The sequence below is a fragment of the Triturus cristatus genome, chromosome 11 (genome assembly GCF_964204655.1).
Source record: "Triturus cristatus chromosome 11, aTriCri1.1, whole genome shotgun sequence".
Taxonomy (NCBI): domain Eukaryota; kingdom Metazoa; phylum Chordata; class Amphibia; order Caudata; family Salamandridae; genus Triturus; species Triturus cristatus.
Genome location: NC_140594.1, coordinates 106,158,033 through 106,181,735, shown reverse-complemented (window position 1 = coordinate 106,181,735; position 23,703 = coordinate 106,158,033). Strand labels below are relative to the sequence as shown.

General features: G+C 49.1%; 1 protein-coding gene across 2 annotated transcripts in view; it reads right to left on the bottom strand.

Moving 5' to 3' along the window:
* Positions 1–23,703, bottom strand: part of LOC146783428 (glutathione S-transferase theta-1-like) — a 195,105-nt gene that overhangs the window by 25,949 nt on the left and 145,453 nt on the right. For both annotated transcript variants that reach the window (XM_085633002.1, XM_085633003.1), the window contains exon 2: positions 3,802–3,889. In XM_085633002.1, coding sequence (XP_085489128.1) covers positions 3,802–3,889 — 88 coding nt within the window. The remainder of the gene's footprint in view (positions 1–3,801; positions 3,890–23,703) is intronic.

The window sequence follows — 23,703 nt, the reverse complement described above, 5'->3', positions numbered from 1 at the left end:
GGCTGCTTAAAACTCACATGATAATGCACATGCTATGGCTTAAACTAAACCTTATAAGTTCTACTAAACACTAATGCGAAAGATTAAAATAAGTAAATGGGGATAGAGTAGAGATAAGTGGAATACAGTGAAATCATTTATTTTCGCATTCTAACGAGTCTTTTTCTGACTATATTATTAGTTCACATTTGGGCCTCGGAGGGTGACTGAAATCCCTACCCCACCTCAATAGCACGCAGGCGCACAGAAACTTGCCGGAAACCATGATGGCACAATTGAAACACAACAAGGCCACTCTGGACAGAGACGCCTGAGAACTCAACCTATTGACCCGGACAAAGGAAGAAACTTGAATAATGTTTCAAAATGTATTGTTCATAACGTGAAATGCGGGTGGGAATAAAGCTTTGGGAAAGTAAATTAAGGGGCGCAAACATAGAACAATGGTCCTAAGAAAGTAATTTTTTAAAGGAAGAGGTGTGGCGCCGCGGCCAGGGCGACTGACGCCGGAATCTGGGGATCATGGTTCGATTCCCGGCGCCGGTGGCAGATCAGCCCAGCACCATGTGACTCGGGGCAATAGCTTGCTTAATCTTCCTGACGGCGCCTAGAGACCCTTACGGGTGATTGTTCGCGCTTTACAAATGTGGATTATTACTTTTAGTATGGTGTGTGGAACTCACCTCCTTGCCCTGTCCAATCAGAATAGGGGAAAACACGAATACTGAAACATTTCGGGTTGTACACGAACACAGAATAGTATAATTAAGGTAAGTTAGCTAGTAAACATTGTCAGACCTGTCAGACTCGTCATTCCGACTCATCACAGACCCCACACGTAAGCTGCCACAGACGCTGTCCAAGACGCTGTCTCAGACCTTTCAGATGCCAGAGACCCTGCTCGAAAAGCCGAAATACTGATTTTATAATCCAATCATCTAGAAGGGGAATTTCAGAAGAATTATTCGAGGAGAGTAGTGCCAGAGAGGGGTGTAATGCAGGCGTTGAACTTAGAAGAGGTCACCTTCCCGGTCTTGAACCTGTCTTGATCTTCATCTCCCGTCCCGTCTGGGAGACCTTCACCTGACTCCTAGGCCAGGGTGTTCGGTCATCGCACTATCCTAGGTAATTATGAATCTGTGTAGTATGTCCTTGTACTGCTCTCGATTTTTCTCCCTTTACAGGTACCGTCTTCATTGATATTTATTGTGACTTTTTGCTATACATGACTTTAAATTTCTTCTTGAAGGGAGAAGGTGTTGACTGTATTTGATTCTGACTCACAAAATTAATGATTTAGATAAAGATTTTAAACCTTTTTGAGTTTGTGGTTATTTCAAAGGTAAAGGTAATGTAATTTCTACTTTAAACTAACACAGCAACCTGATTCATTGAGTATAGGAAAAATGTATTGACAAGGAGATCGAGTTGGTAATATTTGGTAACGGTGAATATCAAATTACAGGTAAATCACAAAATTGATGCCAGCCTGGTTTTACCAGCTTACTTGTATGAATGGTATGGGCCAGGTGAGTATATGGTATGTGTGAGTAACCCGCTTCATCATCAGCGAAGTGGTTAATGGTTCTTTGCTCCTAGTGGCTGTGTCCCGACGGCGTGCCTCTGTGGCTGTTGTTGTTCTCGAATTGGCTTTACCGAACAGTGGATCGTGAAGAGCCTGCCCCAAAGTAGGTGTTCAGCAGAAGTAGTTCAGTCCTCCTCTGGCCGGGTTTCTGTTTCCGACAAGTCTGCTATCTGAGTCATCGATCGCTGTATTGAGTGATCTAGCGCATTGTTCCGACCGGGTCTTCCCCGATGTTGGCCTGGACGCCATCCCTCCAGCCAGTCTTGTGCCTCCTCTGGAGTGGTAAAAAAACATGCCTTTCCATCTGCTTCCACCCACAATTTCGCTGGGAATAGCATAGAATATTTGAGCTCACGGTTTCTGATTGCTTGCTTCACTGCCAGGAAATTCCGCCGTTGTTTGGCCACCGCCGCAGTGTAGTCTGGAAAAAAGGAAATCGTACTCTGTTGAAATCGGAGTGGTGGGCAGCTTTAGCCATCTGAAGGATAAGGTCTCGATCGTGAAAATTAAAAATACGTGCGAGTATAGGCCGCAGGGACCTAATGGGCTCGTTCGACCGAGAAGTAATTGGAAAGACCTCTAGGCTGCAGGAGAGTCTCTACGATATCCTCCATGAAGAGATCCAGGGCAGGGCCTCCTGCGTCTTCCGGCACCCCCACCAGGTGTACATTGTTGCGATGGGAGCGGCCTTCGTGATCATCTAGCTTCGCTGCCATGACCTTGTTGTCGAGTTCCAAACGTTGCACTTGTTTTTTCAGTGAGGCTGTGTCTGCATTCACGGTGGCTGTTATGGATTCGACCTCTGTTACACGGGAACTCAAGTTCCGAAAGTCGGCACGGATAAGTGTGAGTACAGTGGTCACAGTATCTATACGGGACTCTAGAGAGGCATGGGCCTTTTTTTAAGGTGGACATGATGATGTCCTGTATTTCTTTCTCTGGGGTAGTTTCTTTGACAGAGGACCTTCCAGTCTTGGTTCGGTCGTTCACTTCTTTATCTGACTTAGAATAGGCGTATTTCTCCAATTTGTTCTGTTGGGTCACTCGTTGGCCCCGGCCCCCCATCGTGTCTTGCCCCCACGTCCTCTCCCCACGGGCACTAACTGCCCAGAAACAGTAATCACCGCCGCCTGATCGTGTTACCCAATGGTGCACGCGGCCTGTCAGGCTTCCTGCTATCTGGTGTGTCTTACTGTAGTTTCAGGAGTGGGACCGGAGCATAAGGCAGGAGCCAGGGCACAGGAGCACAGCGATCTTGGGTTGAGCCTCGATGTATGCACACCAGAGGCCAGGGTCCGGCCAGGTGCAGGCCGCGGATAGAGAGGGCAATGTCTCTCAGATTTCAGGGTAGATTTACCGGTCCGGCTCCCTGTTCAGTCGTAGCACAGGTCCCTGGTACCCACTATTCAGCAGCACCACAGTTCAAGGGCTCCGCAAGAATCCCCAGTCCAGAGCGATTTGCAGCACTGGAATTTCCCAGCGGCAGCACCCTGATCAGAGCCAACGTTCATAACCCCCGCCAGGCGGTTCAGCACAGCGCCGCACCGACAAGGAGTCTGCTCTACGCCCAAGCGGAGTGTGATGGTCTCGGCAGTGGCTGTTGCAGAGTTAAAATGGCGCCTATGGAGTGGATGATACCTGAGGGGAGGCGCAGTGAATAGCTGGTCTTCACCACCTTGGAATACAGCCGGCCGATGGGATCCCCTCACTCTCAGCTCCCCAAGGGTCTTGGTGCACAGTCGAGGCTGCAGTGGCTATTCGGGAGGTCCCGGAAGGTGAATGTGTATGTGCACGCAGGAGCCCAGGGCGCACTTGGTCAGTGAGCGCCACCAGGCCCGCGCCTGCACACGTCAATGTCGGATGTCGCACCTACGCCAGTCCCCGGTCTCGGCATGGTGTTAGGCCGCAAGGGGTTTCGTGCAGCCACCGGTAGCGGGGAAGGCGTCCAAAGCTGGGCAAGTCATTTTTCAGGTGCGGGCAGAGTTCTGACGCACCCGCAGGCTATTTTCAGTGGGCAATGCGTGGATTAATGAGCCGGATTTATGTTGTTTTCCCCCCAGAGGTCCGGAGCTCTACAAGGCGGCGGCCATTTCCTTCGGCAGCTGGCCACGCACTCAATGGGCCATTTTTTATCAACAGTGAAAAGATGGACAGCTCACCATACCCTAATGGTGATGCCTAAAGAGAGGAAAGACTTTGTCAATTAGAACCCTCACCTCTCTGCCAAAGCGAAGTCTCCATCCTTCAGGGCTGGCACGGTCCGCAGCGGATTCACACTCTTGAACTCTGCACTATAATGTTCCCCTAGAAGAAAAAAAGAGTTTGCATGAAACAAGTGTACCTGAAGACCACATTGCAACATTGATAAATGGAATACAGTAGTATTACATATGTGAGTCAACTTTGGGGTGTAACGAAGGGGTGCAGTAGAACAGCTTATGTCACCTACAACTAAATTATTTCTTATACCACATTTTTTTGATAAATTCTACTTGGGTGGGCCCTTGCCGACACAGATGTTTATCTCGATCCCATACTTGTGTTTTAGATTCCTAGCCCTCCATACACTGCTGCTTCACTGATCACAGACACTCTTCTGTACATAACTGGTACATCATACACACACTGTGAAAGAGGCCTGCCATTCTTTGGTGCAGTTTGGCACACCACAATGCATTGCCCTCACTGGCAGGGCTGGTGGCCAACTCTAAATTCTGTGAGCAGAGAAGCCTTGGAACGGCAGGAGTAAAGTACTTTACCAAACAGACTTACTTCTGCCCGTCAAACTCTGAATCATTCCCTTACATACCATTAACAATGGATGGTAATTATGGCCATTATAGTATTGAGTATGTGTCGATTAACACAATCACTTTTGACCCCATTTAACATTTTGCAATGGACCTGTAGTGTCTATTGCTAAGACATCACATGGTTAATTAGGTACATTTCTCTCTATCATTGATTATCTTCTAGTCTTCAACTTTTGCCATTTTATGAACATTCCACACATTGTTTAGTTTCTCTCTACTCCTGGTTATCTAATTCTGGCAACCAGTAGTCCCCACCTTAGTCTTTCCTTTGTTTTACTAATACCTAAATGGCGCATTTGTACCAAGTCTGTACATTTTTTCTTCAAAATCCTATCTCTTTCTTCTCTAAATATTATTTGGTCTCGTTCTGATAATTCTTATTTACCCACTTAAATTTCTGACATTCTTCGCTACAATTTTCTTTCCCATGCCTCATTCTTTTCAGCTTTGTACACTCCTCTTTTAAGCATAGAGTCTCATGCAACTCCCATTGTTACTCATCTTTCAGTATAACATCAATGGTTATTAGGACCCTCATGGTCAATTTTCTACTGAGGTAACCTTGATAGACAGTCTGCGATGAGATTTTCTTCTCCTAGGAATATAAGTCACATCATAGACACATTCCTGTAATGCAACTTTCAACCAACATATTGTACTTGAGATGGAGTCCAATCCTTCTTAGGTAGAACCTCCATAAACAGTTTATGATCAGTTAATAGTCTAAATTTCCTACCCCATATAAAAGTGTTTAGGTTTCTCATTGCCCAAAACACAGCTAATGCTAATTTCTCTATTACTGAGTAATATAAATCTGCCCCTTTCCAGCATATAGACATAAAAGCTATAGAGCTTGATTTAGATTTCGGCAGACGGGTTACTCCATCTCATCGGTGATGGATATCCCATCCTCCGAAAAATAAATCTCATAATATCCTATGGGATTTAATTTCAGCGGACAGGATATCCGTCACCGTTGTGATGGAGTAACCCGTCCGCCGAGATCTAAATCAGGCTCTTAGTTTTTCTCTTGATCTCCCAATCTTGTCCAATGTGCATCTGCCATTTTGGTGATTTTATCTCTTGGATTAAAATGCTTTGCAGGATATTCTCAAGAACGGGCGATAAATATCGCCAACCTAGGTTAACGCAATTTTACATAACGCCGTCCATCATGGGAAACTAACGCAGTGTTAACGGTGTATTCTCAACACGCCGGCAACAGGCGATGGTCTCCCGATAACGCGTCAAATGTCCACGTTAAAATTACCAGGATGCCAATAAAAAAAGGAAACTGAACGTGAAAAAAGTGGCAATGGGCCCAACAGCGATAAAAATATCGGCGATAAGCAGCACCAGGCATGCTATTCTCAAATCACCATAAAAGCTGAAAAAACAAAAAATGAACAAAATACCCCAACAACTGAGAAGCACCATGAAGGAAGCTGGAGCAACTACAGAGGCCAACCAGAACCCCACAAACTCCGGTACACATGTGATCTGTACATGGCACATATGTCCTGGGGACGCCTTGGTGTGTCCCACGCAAGGTATTTCTGCTGGCTTTTTGGCTGGTGTGCATCTCCCATGTTGCTGAGGTGTTCACTGTGCCCCCATCCCCCTTACGTCCATGTTGCTCATGTTGTGGGTCTTGAGTCACAGGGTGCATCTCTGCATCAGGGTGGTTAATATTTGACCCCAAATGATATCCGAAGATTCATATTTGACCTCAAATTACACCTGAAATGTCATATTTGACCCCAAATGACACCCTGTTGTCTTTTTTTGAACACCAATGACAGCCCTCATGTCATGTTTTTGTACACATGTGATGCGCTGATGAGTGGGATTACATCCTACATTTGACACCCTGAAATGGCATTTCGAATTCGTGACACCCTAAACAGCCTCTCTGTACAGAGGTGACATGCCAACCATCTATTTGCTATTTGTGAGATTGTTAGCACTTAATGTTGCACTTACACTTGTCAGAGTGATGTGCTAATGCAGAGGACTGACATGCACAGAGGGAATGTGTGTTGCAATGAATTTATTTACGCATGCTGTTCATGTGGTCATTTTGTACTGTTCCATGATTGCTAAGGACAGTCGCAATGTGACGTGCTCATGCGAAGAAATTGTTAATGATTGCGTTACTTCAGGCTATTCCTGCTGCAGCTGCAGTGGGGTGTGGTCCACCTGCCTCATCTTCCTCATCATCGTCCAGTGCATCTGGCACTTGGATCCATGGGGCATTGGTGCGTACACATATGATGTGCAATACACAACATGCAATGATCATCATGCACACTATTTCTGGGCTGTACAGGAGTCTTCCACCTCTGATGTCCAGGCACCTGAAACGTGACTTTAACACGCCAAATGTGCCCTCAACAATTCCCCTGGTGAGTTGTGGGCCACATTGTACTGCCTCTGGGCCGGGGTGTTCAGGGCTCGGAGGGGTGTCATCATCCATGGACAGAATGCATATCCTTGATCACTTGTGGGAGGTAAGTGAGATTAGTGTAAATTGGTGGTTCTGCATGCTGTGTTGGCAGACTTGCAAGTTTTGTGGTTCATGCGACTTTGGGATTCATGTTTGCCATGTATTGCATCTGGCAAATGTGCGGGATCAATGTGTATTACGTAGCCTCACAGCTGCTCCTCCCTCCCCGAGCCTATTTACTTGTGTGCGTTGCGCGGTTGCATCACTTGCACTCCTACGGCACACCATTTTTATGCCTATCTGCGCATGTCCGCAAGCCTGACAACAACACTGTAATGTTGGCCGTTGAAGGTGGGCGGCCACGTGTGTGTAGGCCTATGGTAAGTATAGGGCGGACACAGATGTAGAGTTCAGGCCTGGCGGAACTCGCGCTGCAATTGAGGCTAGGCCTTTGGCTTATGCTGCGGCAATGAAGATACACACACAACAGTTGGCATGTATGAGCCAAGACCCCGAGCGGTCATGTGCTCCTTTATTTATCCATTTGGGCGAGCCCGTCCTCCGGATGCATGCTACATTGCAACATTGTCGATTAAGGGCCGGGTGGCGCCGACACTACAACAGAGACACACGCCATACTTACTTTTGTGGCCAGCCCGGAACTGAACCATTCCCAGAGCCCAGAACTGAACCACGCCCAGAGCCCTGGGACATTTCTTCAGACTCCTCATACGCCTACGTGTGGGCCACCGCTGCGGCACTGGGATGTCATGCGCTTCAGAGAACGTCTCCAGACGTTCCACCCAGGCTTTCCAGTGGCTTGCTTGGGATGGGTGTGGCCCCGTGACTGTGAAGGGCTCCAGTGGTGTTACCGAGGACATGCTGTTGTCTGCTGGAGGTGGACTTGTGGGGTAGCCCCACGGGACGATGACTTGTGGTGCACCGAGGTAGTGGCACCTGAGGCACTTCGTCCGGCACGGGCCTACCGCCACGTGGCGATGACTTGCGGTGCACTGAGGTAGGCCCACCAGAAGAGCTGAGTGGGTGTGCAGTCTGCAATGATGCTGTAGGCCTGGAGGTCAGGACTGGATTTAATTTGTGTGAGACCTGCTGGACCGCAGTGTAGGCTGGAGGGAGAAGTCAGCACGCACAGAACTCCGCGGTGCGGTGCCGCAGGGTGTGCTGGGGATCTGTTGCACGGAAGCCAGTGATCAGCTGAGGAGGCTGCCAAGCTCACAGGCCTCGGGCTTGAAGATTGCACCGGCACATGGTGGACCGTCTTGGAGACATGCCGGTGGCGGTAGGTGAGCAGTGAGGCCAGGGTGCGCAGGGGCGGGCAATCACTGCTGGGCGCCGAACAGGTCTGGGGACCAGTGGGCTGGGGTGCAGCAGGCGCACAGGATCGCCCAGGCACCACCGGTCATGGCAGAGGCCTTGTGGCAGGGTGAGAGGCGCCACCCAGGCAGACACGCCCCTGCAGGCGATGACGAGATGTGCGCCGGGTGGTGTGTGACGTAGCCACCTCATCGCCGGTGTAAATTTGGCCGTTGAAGGTGGTCAGCCACGTGTGCGTAGGCCTATGGTCAGGATATGGCAGACACAGAGACACACGCAGAAGTTACTTTGGTGGCCATCCCGGAAGTGAACCACGCCCAGAGCCCCGGGCTATTTATTCACACTCCTATGCTGGACTGGCGTACGCCGGCCCAGCCTACTACGTTTACGCTTGCATGGGGGGCAACATAGCTACATATCCACGGTCTTCCCCACTACCTGAGGTAACATGGTTGCATCCACTGTCCACAACACTACAAACACCAGCAGTATATGTCCACATGGGCAGGTCTGTGCTCTGCATACTCAAGACTGTCCAGCACATCACCACCACACATGGCATTGTATACATTCTTATTCATGGGTCACTTGCCTCCTTCGCACATTCTTGTTTCCCACCTCTCCCCACATTCTGCAATTGTGTGGCAGAGGGGGTATGCCTTTGTGGGTGGTTTGTCTACATGTCTGGCCCCTGTTACTACAGTTACTTGTGTTGTCGTGTCTGGTAGGTGGGCATGTTGGTTGGCATGTTGTATGTGATTTTGTTACATGTGCATTCCCACAGTTGTGAGTTGTTTGATTGTGGAGTTGAGGTGTGTGGTGTGTTCCGTTGGTACTTACCAACGAGCAGTGCATGTCTATAGGTGTCGCCCTGAAAGCGCTGGTTGATGATGGACTGTCGGAAGATGTAGGAATCATGCACACTGCTTGGGAAGTCGGCGACGACATTGGTGATCAGTCCCCAGTGGTACACTATTGCCTGCACATTTTCGGAATGCGTGTGCTTTTTGTTGCAGTAATTACGATGTATGTGCAGTTAATTGCCCCCAACACGTGCGAGAAGCCAGCTATGGCATAGAAGCCTGGCTTGGTCTCCAGCTGTTCCTGCTCAGAGTGGGGGAAGTGAAGGTGCTGGGGTATCAAGCTGATGATGGCATCCAAGACAGGTGTGAGGAACTGGCTGTGAGACTCCTCCGACTCTGGCAGTTGTTGGTTGGAGGGTACCAGAGGCCAACAAGTGCAGCACAGCCAGCAGCTTTGTCTGTGCAGGGATGTTGGTTGTCCGCTGTGTTGGTACCATCAGCCTGTGGACAATGTGGGTCAGGATGCGGAGGATGGTTGTCCTTTGGAGCCTGTAGTGGGCAATGACATCCTCTGGCGTTAAGTCTCTGAGGCTGGTGTGTTTTCGGAAGGACTGCTGTCTTGTTCTGCACTGCCTCGGTGGCAGTCTGGAGGGGGTGGTTCTGGGGGTGGGGGTGGTCCTGGGGGTGCTGGCGGTGGGTGTTGTGGCCCTCTTGGGTCTCCAAGCTACATAATTAGTAGCTCCATGGCATCTGTTGGTCTTCAGATGTGGCTCTGGGCTGGTCTCCCTTTATACTGCAGGTTTTCGTCCTACTTAAGACCAGAAAAAAGCTGCTCTTAAGTCCCTGCTGCTAACGTGCCTTATTGCCTGTTTTTGGACCGCATCGCCGGTCTGGCTGGTCATTGAGAATATCGAGAAGGGGTGTTATCATGGGTTTTTTGACGGGAATGCCTACTCTGCATATGATTAGCGTTAGTTGTCGCTGTGAGCCTTGGCGTTGTTTTTAGTGCCAGCTATCGCAGGTAAACTGACGATGTTGGCTGTTAGCGCAGGCTTGTGAATAGGGAGTTAAATTTATCACCACTTTTGTGGCGGAAAAATGCCGCTAAATCGGCAATAAGTCCTTGAGAATATGCCCCTTCATATGTTTGGCGACTTCTCTAAAGCATCTTTAACATCCCAAAAAACGTCTTCACACCTACCATGCTACTTCAGATTCTGTTTGTTTGAATACATTTCTCATGTTTCTTGAACTGTTTCCAAAACACAGACATACCTAAAAATCTGACAAACTCATCTTTTTTATTGGGTGAGCGTAACTCATTTATAGTTTTCACTAAACAGTCTTTCTGTTTTTTTCCCTCACCAGCAAACTTGTATTCTAAGCTATGTCAGCCACGGTCCTCACCCCCTAATTTTTTCTCTCTCTGTGTGACAATGAAGGGTGTCTGTGCACTAAGATTATGTGAGCTTTTAAATGCTACAATTATTGATTCTGACTTAATTCATTGTATCAACACATACAGGATAGATGAAAGTCTAAACCTGCAATGGGATTCGATTCAAATACTAAAGTTTTTATCATTCCTTCCAGGGAAATTTTAGTCGCTTCCTTTCTTGGAATAAAATAGTATCTTGTTCCTGGGTTACCAATGGAACACAACACTGTTCACCACTGCCACTGCCCCTTTCCACTTACTGCCTCAGAGCCCAAAGAAAAACACCCATTATAAACCCAGCCTCCCCATATGGGTAGATTATGAGTTTTTGCCAATCAATTTGGAACTTACTCCTCTGTACTCATATTTTGCCAGCAATTAGAGAATTTATAATCAGGCTGCTATAAATATGAGATTTCAAAAACTGGACTGGAACTCATTGGCTACAACCCTGTGACAGACAACACCCATCTCATGGTCTGTTTACCAAATATGCTCAAGCGTGAAAATAACAACCCTTGGAGTAAGCACTACTACATTGCAGTTTTAGTTTGCGGTGAGGGCAGATAGTGGCAGGATCTGCTTGACCCATTCGTGGCGGTAACGTGATATCTTTTTAATGCGCTTTTAAACATAACAAGCTCAGGCACTGTTCTTAATTGTTTTTAAACTGAATGTATTGCACAGTTTTTAAACTGTTTGAGCTCACCTTGCTACTCCTGGTGTCGAGCACTCTTCCCGCCATGGTCCGATGCAGCAGTTAGTGCCGTTTGAGCAGAGGGCCGGGTTAGGGACTGTGACGCACTTCCGGTTCCTGGTATGGGTGCCAGTTAGCGGTCTAGCTTGCAGACACCAGACCCCTACTTAATGCGCATGCCTGAGCGGACGTGTGCATTGCCAACTGGCGGGATCTAGTAATTGAACGTCCCATTGCAATTCCTTGGACTGATCATTTTTTGGTTCCATTTAGTGCCCTGATACCTAATACCCCAATGCCAAAGATGATAGGTGCAGAGACGCTGCATAGGAAGTGGGATAGGTTCTCAGCAGCAAACTTAAGTCGCGCACTCCAGCAGGCCGTGCCACTGGGAGGCAAGGACATTGAGTCTGCCTGTAGCTTATTAGATGAACGGATTACGGAGGCACTAGACAGAGTAGTCCCATGGTGCTCTAGGGCGCCGGGGAGACAATTAAAATCGGCCTCATGGTTTAATGAAATACTCAGGACAGCAAAGACTTCCTGTAAGAACGAGTATGGAGGAAAGACTTTTCAGATCACAGGAAGGTTGAATACAAAACCAGTCTAAAGCACTATCACTTCCTCATAAGAAAAACTTGTGACACCTACTACAATGATAGGATAGAGCAAGCTGAGAACTCTTCTAGAGAACTTTTCACAATTTTCAAAGACATTTCGTCACTAGCCAGAACTACAGCTTCCAAAAGCGGATCTGTTGATTTGTACTACCTTCCCGGATGAGGCACGTAATGGGAGTTCTGATAGCGAGGGCAGGACCAACGTGGAGGAGGCAGACTACCTTTCCAGATTTGATCTCCCCTCCTGTGACGACCTCAAAGGCATCTCCCTGCTCCCATTCCCAGCGAAAGTCATCGAGAAAGCCATCAACAGCCAACTAGCCATATTCATCGAAGAGCACAACATCCTCGACTCCTCCAAATCCGGCTTCAGAAAAAACACAGTACGGAAACCACCTCCTCGCCGCAACAGACGACATCCGTACCTTACTGGACAATGGAGAAACAGTAGCCCTCATCCTCCTCGACCTCTCAGCGGCGTTAGACACAGTCTCTCACCGCCCCCTAATACGCAGACTCCATGACGCAGGGATCCAAGACAAGGCCCTCGACTGGATCCGCTCCTTCCTCTCCGGCACAACGCAGCGGGTCAGACTCCCCCTATCCTCTCAGACCCTACACCTACCACCTGCGGAGTCCCCCAGGGGTCCTCCCTCAGCCCTATGCTCTTCAACGTCTACATGGCTCTGCTCACCCCCATCGTCAGAACCTACGGACTCAACATTGTGTCATACGCAGACGACACCCAACTCATCCTCTCCCTATCCAACGAACCCAATACCGCCAGACACAACTTTCGATAAGGCATGGAAGCCATCGCCAAATGGATGAAAAACAGCTGCCTACAATTAAACACCAACAAAACGGAAGTACTCATCATGGTCCCAAACCCAGACGCCTGGAACGACACCTGGTGGCCCCCCGCCCTTAGAAGCCCGCCCACCCCCACAGACCACGCAGGCAACCTGGGAATCATCCTGGACTCAGAGCTCAAAATGGACCGCCAGATCAACTCCGTCTCGTTCTCCTGCTTCCACACCCTCCGCCTCCTACGTAAGACCTTCAAATGGATCCCCCTCAATCACAGAAAGACCGTCACTCACGCCCTGGTCACCAGCAGACTCGACTACGGCAACACACTCTATGCCAGAATAAACAAAAAGCTCAGCCGCAAGCTACAGAACATCCAAAACGCCGCCGCAAGACTGGTCCTCAACCTGTCAAGACACTGCCACATCTCCCAGCACCTGCGCACACTCCACTGGCTCCCCATCGAAGCTAGAGTCACCTTCAAGATGCTAACCCATGCTCACAAGGCCCTTCACGACACCGGACCAGCATACCTGTATAGCTGACTCAAATTCCACACACCCCAAAGGACCCTACGATCAGCCCAGCTCTCCTATGCCGTGGTCCCCGCACCAGAAAGACCAGATCGGGAGGCCGATCCTTCTCCTTCCGCACGGCCAGAGCCTGGAACAACCTTCCGCTCCACCTCAGACAGATAACATCATTCCCCATCTTCGCAAGAAACCTCAAAACCTGGCTCTTCAACAGACCCCCTCCTTGATGAACTGGAACCTGCGAACCCCCCCCCCACACCCTCCAGCGCTTTGAGACCCTTACGGATGAGTAGTCGCACTTAAAAAAACACCTGATTGATTGATTGATTCATAGATTGATAGCCTTAAGTATTAAATTCAGTTCACCTAGGGACCCCACTACTCCTAAAGTTCTGAGAGACAACTTGGAGATCCTGTACTTTATATTAGGCACCTCCTTGAACTCTACTTTGAGTCTGGAGTGGTCCCAAAATGATGGAAAGAAGTGATTGTCCTCCCCATTAAAAAAAGCTGAATGTGAGTGAGAGTCAGCTGGAAAACCTTCGACCGGTCTCACTCCTGCCATATTTTGAGAAAATAGCCAAAAAAGTGGTCAATATGCAATTGACAGCCCACATTAACCAACACAGCCTATTGCACCCTACGCAATCGGGTTTTCGAGCAACTTACTCGACTGAGTCAGCACTGCTCCCGTCAACAGAAACTATTCCCAGACAGGTAGATGAGGGCCAGACGGTTGCTTTGGTCCTCTTGGACGCATTCTTGCCGCATTCGACACTGTAGTCCACCCACTACTCCTACAGCGCCTCAGAAAAGGCGGGCGGGCTAGAATGGCTGGGGTCCTTTTTACAGGATCGAAGCTTTCAGGTGTCTTAGCGACCTCATTATTCCAAAAGCATGGCGCTTGCTGAAGGGGTCCCCCAGGGCTCTATATTAAGCCCCACTCTTTTTTCAATCTCTATATCGCCCCACTGGCGGAGATTATTACCAAACATGGAATCAGTGTCGTGTCATACACAGATGACAAGCAACAGGTGGTCTCACTGTCACAATCCCATGAAGAGGCTGCCACCAATTTTTCTACTTGCCTACAGGAGCTGGCATCCTGGATGACGAATAACTGTTTAAAATTAAATGGCAGCAAAACTGAGGTTCTAGTGGTGGGAAATGTTCCCTCGATCTGGTCCTCATCTTGGTGGCCGCAGACTCTGGGCCCGACCCCCTCCCCCAGCAATCAAGTCAAGAACTTGGGGATGTGGCTGGACTCCAAGTTCTCCTTTGAGAATCACACTAGAATTATGGCCTGGAAGTGTTTTGGAGTAATGAAAGGGCTTTGGAAAACCTTAGACATGCTTCCCGTGGCAGCGAGGAAAACCCTAGTCCATGCGCTTGTAACTTCCCCCCTGGACTACGGAAGTGCTCTTTACCTGGGAGCAAGTAGTAAGTGTCTGAGGAGACTTCAATGCTTTCAGAACCCGGCGGCCGCCTTGTTCTGATGCTGCACAGGAGAGCTTCCTCCAAGAAGGCCCTCGCTGCCCTTCACTGGCTCCCAGTGAGGGAGAGAATACTTTTTAAGGCCCTGTGTGTTAGTCACCGTATTCTGCAGGGGAGAGGGCCCAGTTATCTACACAACCTACTGTCCCTCTATACTCCATCCCAACATCTAAGATCTTCGGGGACTGGACAGGTCAAAACCCCGGTTATCAAAAGAGCGAGAATGGGTGGCCGATCCTTCCGCTATCTAGCCTCTGAACACTGGAATGACCTCCCTCTCGCTCTCCAGAAGGAACCTTCTGAAATTATTTTTCGGAAAAAAATGAAAACATGGCTCTTCCGCCCATAGGTTTCCTCTAAGCTATGTCCCGTTATTGTTCCAGACGAGTTCTAGCCGCAGCGCGGGGACACACTAGTGAGTGTAACCATGCGCTTTATGAGCTTGCTTATTAGTATTATTATTATTATTTAGTTTGACTAGTTTGCCAAACTGTTTCAATTTGAGAAAATCCTATTCGCCTTGCGCCTGGGTCTCCTAATCTGCCAATATATGAGAAATGAGTACCCCCAGAAACTGACTATGGAGTTGGCTACATTAGCAAGAGTTGTCTGTTGCCATTACTTCCCTATTGGATTCTCTACATCTCCGCGCAGAGGCATGCACCAAGAGACAGATTATTTTTCCATCCGCTTGAAATTCATATTCAAGTCTCTATCATGGTGTGTAGGTTAAAGAGCATGCTCCAGGGGAGAGCACCTGAAAAGATCACTAAGGGGAGCCAGGAGAACTGAAGTAGAGCACAGAGAAGGGGTTAGCATGGTGAAGCATTGGAAGCACTGGATGCAGGGTTTTAAGTGGGACGCAAAAAGCTCTTTAGAAAGGGGTGTGTCCTGTATAATTAAGGGAGGGACTTTAATACGTAATGTAAATGTCTGTGATTTTCCTAGTGTGCGACTCGATTAGTATTTTGCTTCCTTTGTATCCATTCTGTTATTGCTTCCATTCACATAACATAACAACTGACATACACCTAAAACCAGCCAGGACTTTTGGCTTTGTCAGTGGTTGTTAGCTATTTAAGGTAAATTAATAGCGATAATGATTTTGTTGTAAATCATTAATATTGAAAATGTTTCAGTTTTCAAATTGTGAAACTGTTAACTAAATTTTACTGCGGCCTGTGAAAGGGGTAGTGATCTTCAAGGTCTTCTCAATCACACCTGTTGTGTTCACTCTGTTAGACATTTTCACCCTTTTTATTGCCAAATCTGCATATCTTAAACCTCATCTTTGTCTTCTTCAGCACCCTCATTTCACGATCTCCTGAATGCACTTCCTTGCATCTATTTTACTTCACGGCCCCACCCCCAACACACAGCACATCCACTCATCTTTAAGGATTGGATTTTCTTTGTTTTCACCTCGTCAATATTTTGACAACTGTGAACCTCTTTTAGACAAACATTTGCACAGAATCACAACTGTGACTAGAATAAATTACTATTGCTCTGTGCGCTCTGCAAAGACACAAAGGATTGGATAACCATGTATTGTGAACACTTTTATGACCCACTGACAGGCCCTGTGAGAAACTTGCACTATCCTCAGCTTCCACTCCAGAGTGCTCAATTGTGGCTGTAGGAAGCTGGCTCTTTATATAGTATACCAAAAAGAGGGAAACTGTGCAAAGAGTCTAGGTATTCCCCTATAAGTGGACAGGAACTTACTCGAGCAATCCCAAGGTGCTCTTCTAGGGGGTAGTGTGGTCAAGCAGCCTTAGGCTTATCACAGAGTAGTGTGAGGCATCTGCAATACACACACAATCAATAATTGATGCGCCTGACTCAATAAGGAGATCCACATAAATTTATAAAAAGTAACTCTTATATATGTTTTAGCACCAAGATCATCAAAATCAGGTAAGTACATTTCGAGATAGAAATACTTTTAGGTTTCAAAAGTCAACACTTAGTGCAATTTTCAGAGGCGGCAAATGCTATCCGATGGAGGGAAAACATATACTGGCACATGCATCAAGCAAAAACCCAGTCGGTAAAATACCGAATCGGTAAAATCAGCCGTTAGCGAGTATCAAAAACCGAATCCCAATGCATCAACACAAATCCTCCAAAAATAAAGAATCGCAAAATAAATACCGGAATAATAACTAATCGCAAATAACCAACCCGCAAAAATACAGAATCGCTAAATACCGAACTCGCAATCACCGAAATCACAATTAGCTCCGGGCAAGTGCCAATGGCTAATAACGAATCTCTACGCAATGCAACAAAAATCGCAAATACCGAAAATCCCAAAAATCGCTATTTAGCATGAGCAGAATAAGGGGAATCAGAACCTGGAGGTAAAGTTACCAAAAAAAAATACAAAAGTAAAAAAAAATATACATGTGCCACAGATGGTACCAATCAGTAAACCCTTAAATGTGGGCCAGGAGACCCTGTTGGCTTGCACAAAATGGCAGCCCTCTACGTGCTTGCAAGGAGGATGCGAATCAATGCAGCAGGACAACGCAGGAGAAGGGTCCAGGAGAGAGTATTTAGAGTGCGCATCACCTTGCTAGGACAGAATGAGGATGAGGTGTACGACAAGTATCGACTGAATCGTGCCATGATCATGCGCCTAATTGCAGACCTCGAACCACTACTGCAGCACCAGACACATCGGACCAATGCAATCCCTGCACACGTCCAGGTCCTATGCAGCCTGCACCTACTGGCCTCAGGTAGTTTTCAGAGGGTAATCGCCGAAGCCGGAGGCGTATCGCAAAGCGCACTCTCACGCTTCTTCCACAAATTCATTGATGCCATGCTGACAATGATACACACCCACATCAGTTTCCCCACAACCCCACAGCAGTTGGACCGCAACAAACAGGCATTCCACCAGGTGGCCCATTTCCCCCATGTCATTGGATGCATCGACTGTACGCATGTCCCCATCTGTCCACCCTCTGCCAATGAGTACATATTCCGCAACCGCAAGTCCTACCACTCAATCAACGTGCAGGTGGTGTGCGATGCCAAGCACATCATCACGGACCTAGTGGCACAATTTCCGGAGAGCACACACGACTCCTACATATTCAGACACAGTGGCATCCACAGGCGCCTACTCAACGGAGAATTCGGAGAGGGACTCCTGCTTGGTACGTACACATACCTCTTCCACACATGAGCACCACACATGTATATACATCACCGTTGCTAAGCCTTTGCTTCTATCTTGTAGGTGACAATGCATACGCCTTGCGGGAATATATACTCACCCCCTACATCAATCCAGCAACCCCACAGGAGCACCGATACAACGCGGCCCACATAAGCACAAGGAATGTCATAGAGTCCATAGAGTCCTTTGGGATTCTGAAGAGTCGCTTTACAATCCTACATAAGACTGCCGGTGCCTTGCAATACAAACCTGATACCTGCTGCAGGATTGTAGCTGTATGTGCCATGCTGCACAACATTGCGACCAGGAGGGGGATACCCATAGAGGTGGACAGGAATGACGACTCCCGGGATGACCAACCACCCGCGCAACACCGACAGGCACACGTCCCGAACACAGCTGAGGGCCATAGGAGGCGGACATACATCATGCATCATAATTTCTGATCCAGGTAAGAATGAAACATGATGATTTCATTAGTGGTGCTACTGTTTAATGCACAGGAGCACTGAGGTATGTGCGGCCAAACAAGAAATAAAATAATATATCCCCAATACAGGTGTAACAACAAATGGCCGTTGTAGTCACGGCTGTGCAGCGTCCAATAGGGGAGGACCCTGGTTACCCCACCACGGTCATGTTTGGCTGTCAGTTTGTCTAGTGGCGCTTGCCACGAACACCCAGCCTCCTCTCAGGTGTCTCCTCCACCTCACCACTGCCTGTCCCTGTGGAGCACCGCGAACTGCACCTCCTGGTGCTGGCCTCCGCAACCGAAACACTGCTCACACTTGAGGCAGCCTCACTGCCGTCCTCCCCTCCCAATGCGCTAGCACTGAATGTGCCGCTCTGCAGGTGTTCAACTGCAGCGGTCACCTGGCCTAGGGCCTTGGCAACATCACCGCAAAAGTGACCCAGGTCCCCCTGCAGTGACACCGAGCGGCGTGACAGAACTGCGGTGCTATTGCTCAGCCTGGTGATGGCCTTCGTAGAGGCTGCGGACCGGAGCAAGTTCTGCCGGTGCCTCCTTCTCCCGCTGTCATGCCCTTCTCTCATGGCACGGGTGAGTTCCTGTATGTCCTCCCTCAGGTACCCATTGCCCTCTGCCACCACAGTGGTCATGTCCCTCACTGCCGCAGTCATGGAACGCATTTCTCTTGCAAGGCGCGCTATGTTAGTGCTGATTGTAGCCATGTGTCTCCCCTGCAGGCGCTGGACACGCAGCATCCGTTCCTCAATGCCACCATTTGGGGAGCTTGCATCGTGGCCTACGCTTTGTGTACTGCGCAGAGACCTGTGGCGCAGTGGGAGTCGGACACGTGCTGGTGGTTCTGCAGGCGGTGGGACGATTCTCAGACTTTAGCCCGATGGTGTTGCAGGTGTCTGACATGCATCCATCACCTGCATGGGTGGGACCTGTGTCCTGCGTCTCCGCTCTTTTCTTGCAGTTTATGCGCCAGCAGGTGTTGCTGGTGCTGGTGCTGGTGGTGGTGGTGGTGGTGGTGGTGGTGGTGGTGTGGTTGCTGGTGGAGGTGGTGATTGCGTCTCTTGCGGCGTATCCACGTCCGAATCGGCTGGTGTCTCCGAAATGATCAGCCGGCCGCTGTCGTCGGAATCGCCAGGAGATGCATCTGTGTGTGAAACAGTGCATGGTTAGTGGGAAGGTTACAACTAAGTAGTATTTTAAACATACATGTCCCTCTATGCTTCCCTTAATAAACTGTCTATTTCTAGCTTCTACTGATGTAGTGTAATATACTGTTATTTCTTCCTGTGCATGCACTCAGGGCTGACATGACTACAACTCCCATGATGCACTACTGTTATGAGTGAAGTTGTGTGGGGCAAATCTGCATGCACACTGTGATTGGGCTGGGGGGTTGGGAATGGTTTTACGCAATGCTGAGTATGGGCACAGGCATTCATCTTACCTTGGGCACTTGTGGCTGCGCCGGAGGTGTCCATCTGTGTGACTCCCACGACGGCCTCAGGCTCGATGGTCCCTTCCACCAGCTCCTCCAGGGCAGTGTTGGCTTGCACTGTTGATGGGCCGCCTCCTGTTCTGTTTGCCTCCCGGAGACTCTCAGCAATCCTCTCCTTGGCCCGCTTTCTGAGGTCGTACCACCGTTTTTTTAGATCGTCAATGCTGCGGGGCGTCACTCCCACCGCATTGACGCGCTCTCGGATGCGCAGCCATATGCGCCGCTTCTCTGCCTCTGGCACCTTTAGGGACAGCTTCCCAAACAGCCGATCGTGTTTGTTGCTCACCCCCTCGATCAGGTGCTCCAGCTCCCAGTTGGAGAACTTGAGCTTTCTCTTGCGTGCAGCATCAGCGCTGGATGGTGCTTCTTTCTCCATCCTGGGTGTGTAGGGTGGTAGTCCTGTCAGTACTGCTTCACTGGGCTCAGGCAGTCTCCAGTACCTGCTCCTGTCAGCTCCTCTGGCGAGGGAATGAGGGTGGGGCTGCAGTATTTCCTGGTGGTGATGTCATAATACCGTTCCCTGTGCGACCCGTTCATTTACGTTTTCGCTAATACCGATTTCGCTAATACCGATTTTGCTAATACCGAAATCGCTATTAGGTAAATCGGTGATACTGATTTCGCATTTGCCTAATCGGTGTTTGCTATACTCGCAATTGTATTATCGGTAAAATATAGCGATTTCTAAGGAATCGCTATTTTTTACCGAATCTGTTGATGCATTGTGAAAAGCGATTCCTTGATACCGATTCCTTATTTATCGCTATTAAGGAATCGCTTTTGGTTTTGTTGATGCATGTGCACCATAATGGTGACTTACGGGACCAATCTCCTGGACTTGTATCGGGCAAAGTCCAAGGTCACACCAACAGGTCACATCGGGAGGCTCTGGGGCATCCGGGTGCAGAGGTGTGTTACGGCATCTCGTGCCCAATGTGAGTCAAAGGGGATCGGTCCAGTCGGAAAGAGGCTGCAGGTTTGGACTGGAAAAGCAGTCAGGCTGAACCAGCAAGGTTAATGTTAATGTTAATGTTAATAATGACTTGTAAAGCGCACGTACACCGGGTGGTTTCATGGCGCTGGGAAAGGCTCTGAAGGCTACCAGTGGACAACTTTAATTATAGGCTTGTGCAAATAGCCACGTTTTAAGGGACTTCCTGAATTGCAAGAGGTCAGTGCAGGACCGGATCTCCAGCGTGAAGGAGCAAGTGTGGCAAATCTGCGGCCTCCTTGTCGTACCCATTTGAATGCAGGGATGGTGAGTTATCGACCGAGAAAACTAATTGCAGGTCATCCGAATAATTAAAGACCGTCACATTCCTGTCTTTAAGGGACTGGATCAAGGGAACAATGTAGAGATTAAACAGATGGAGAGAGAGACCGGAGCCTTGAAGACGGCTGAAATGCCAGAAACCGGTCCTAGGAAGCTTGTTTCCGGTCCAGGGAAGGCATGGCTTGGCAGTTCGGGCTGGACTGTTCCCATGAGGCACAGGGTCAGACTGATTTGCATATGGCCATGTCTGAACTGGGGTGGCAGAGTGGGCTAAAGAACGGTGATGGATCAAACCCAGATCTGTTGACTGGGTGTGAGTGTTTGATTGGTTCTGATGCTCCGTCCATCACCACCCCCTTTTGTACCGCTTCATTCAGAAGCGTGAGCGCCGAGCCCGGGTAGACTGATAAGCAGTCTTTGAGTATGTGAGGCATCCGGGTGCAGAGGTGTGTTACGGCATCGGGTGCCCAATGTGAGTCAAAGGGGATCGATCCAGTCGGAAAGAGGCTGCAGGTTTGGACTGGAAAAGCAGTCAGGCTGAACCAGCAAGGTGGCTCAGGTCTCAGGATGCTCAGGGACGTGGGACAACTTTAGCCCACTTCCACTCATGCCAGGGGCAATGGGTGCGAAGGTGTCTTGAGGCATCAGGTTTTTCACAGGTGAGTCACTCATGGTCAGGGGGCTGCATAAAGAGGCTGCAGGCGGCGGTGAGGAGTCCCTTCATTTACTTGCCTTCCCTTTATCTCCCAGTGCCTCCCCCTCACCCCTCCCACAACACTTCTCACATGGCCCCCACTACTCCTCCAAGGCCACTGCTGTTTTGCTCATTTTTTGGATTGGTTACTTTACGCATAATTTGTGATGCAGTGCCCTATCCCTTTGCCGTCTACCCCCTGCACTACACTGATTGCCCACCCTGAGATCGCTGTATTAAATTCTTGTCATTTTACATTGCTCACTTTTATTTATATAGCGCACCTAGCCATGGGCTTAGGGGGAAATAAAACAATCAGCTCATTATCACAGGATGTTCAACTGACAGCAGACTCGAACATGAATCCTCAGCTCACCAGTCAACAGGTCTCACCGCTGCGCAATATCCTTTCCCTAGCCATGCTGCAGGGTGCAATACCATATGTGGCCTAAAGAGGTCCCAAGGGACACCTAGTGACAACCTGTGCTAATGCATCATCAGAACACTGCTTGTTATTATGTGCACCATGTCTACTGTAGGACTACGGAGGGGTGGGTGCTGCGGCACCCTTGAGGATTGTCCGGTATGTATTTTGTTTTTCTTTTACTTTATTTATATGGCTGAGGATTGTGACTGCAGTCCCTGTCTTTCCCTATTATGGCCCTGTTTGTATGTTTTGGGGTACTGTGCATGTTCCTTTATTTATACACATACTTATCACATACTTATCAGCGACAACATGGGTGCCACTGTAAGTCGCATGAGGCTGCCCAGGCACTGTTTATTTCTTTGAGTCAATTGCAGGGGTCAATCAATCATTCAGGGTTTTTATAAAGCGCGCTACTCACCCTTGAGGGTCTCAAGGCGCTGGGGGAGAGGCAGAGGGGGAGTGCAGCTCCGGTTCAGTCAAAGAGTCAGGTCTTGAGGTTCTTCCTGAAGGTGTGCAGAGTCGGGGCGCATCTGATGTTAACTGGGAGCTCGTTCTCGGCCTTGGCTGCGCCGTAGGAGAAGGCTCTTCCGACAGCTCTGTTTCTGCGGATGCGGGGGGTCTCCACTAAGGCGAGGTCGGCGGAGCGGAGGTTCCTTTTGGGTACGTGGGAAGAGACTCTCCTGTTGAGGTATTTGGGTCCGATGTTGTGGAGGGATTTGTAGGCGTGAGTGAGCAGTTTGAAGGTTACTCTCTTCTCGATGGGGAGCCAGTGGAGGTCTCGTAGGTGTTGGGTCATGGGTTCGTGCCACAGGGTCCCGAGGTCGAGTCTGGCTGCGGTGTTCTGGATGGTTTGGATCTTGTGTTGGAGAGTTTTGTTTATTCCGGCGTAGAGGGCGTTGTAGTAGTCCAGTCTGCTGATAATGAGTACATGGGTGATGGTCTTTCTGCATTCTGGGGGTATCCATTTGAAGGTCTTACGGAGGATGCGAAGGCAGTTGAAACTGGTGGAGGCGACGGAGTTCATCTGGAGGGTCATGGTGAGGGAGGAGTCAAGGATGATGCAGAGGTTCCATGCATGGTCTGTAGGGATGGGTGGACTCCCGAGGACGGAGGGCCACCAGGTGTTGTCCCAGGTGGAGGTGGAGGGTCCGAGGATGAGGACCACAGTCTTCTCCGAGTTGAGCTTCAGGCAGCTATTTTTCATCCAGTCTGCGACGTCCTTCATTCCTTCTTGAAAGCAGAGTCTGGTGTCTTCGGGGTTCTTCGTGAGGGAGAAGATGAGCTGGGTGTCGTTGATGTATGATACTATGTTGAGCACGTGCTATCTGATGATGGCAGCGAGGGGGGCCATGTAGACGTTGAAGAGCATGGGGCTGAGCGATGATCCTTAGGTTACTCTGCAGTTGATCTTTGTGGGTGCGGAGAGGAAGGAGGGAGTCTGATCCTCTGGGTTCTGTTGGAGAGAAAGGATTGGTTCCAGTTGAGGGTGGTTCCTCGTATCCCAGCGCCGTGAAGTCTGGCTGCGAGAGTGCGATGTGAGACGGTGTCGAAGGCTGCGGA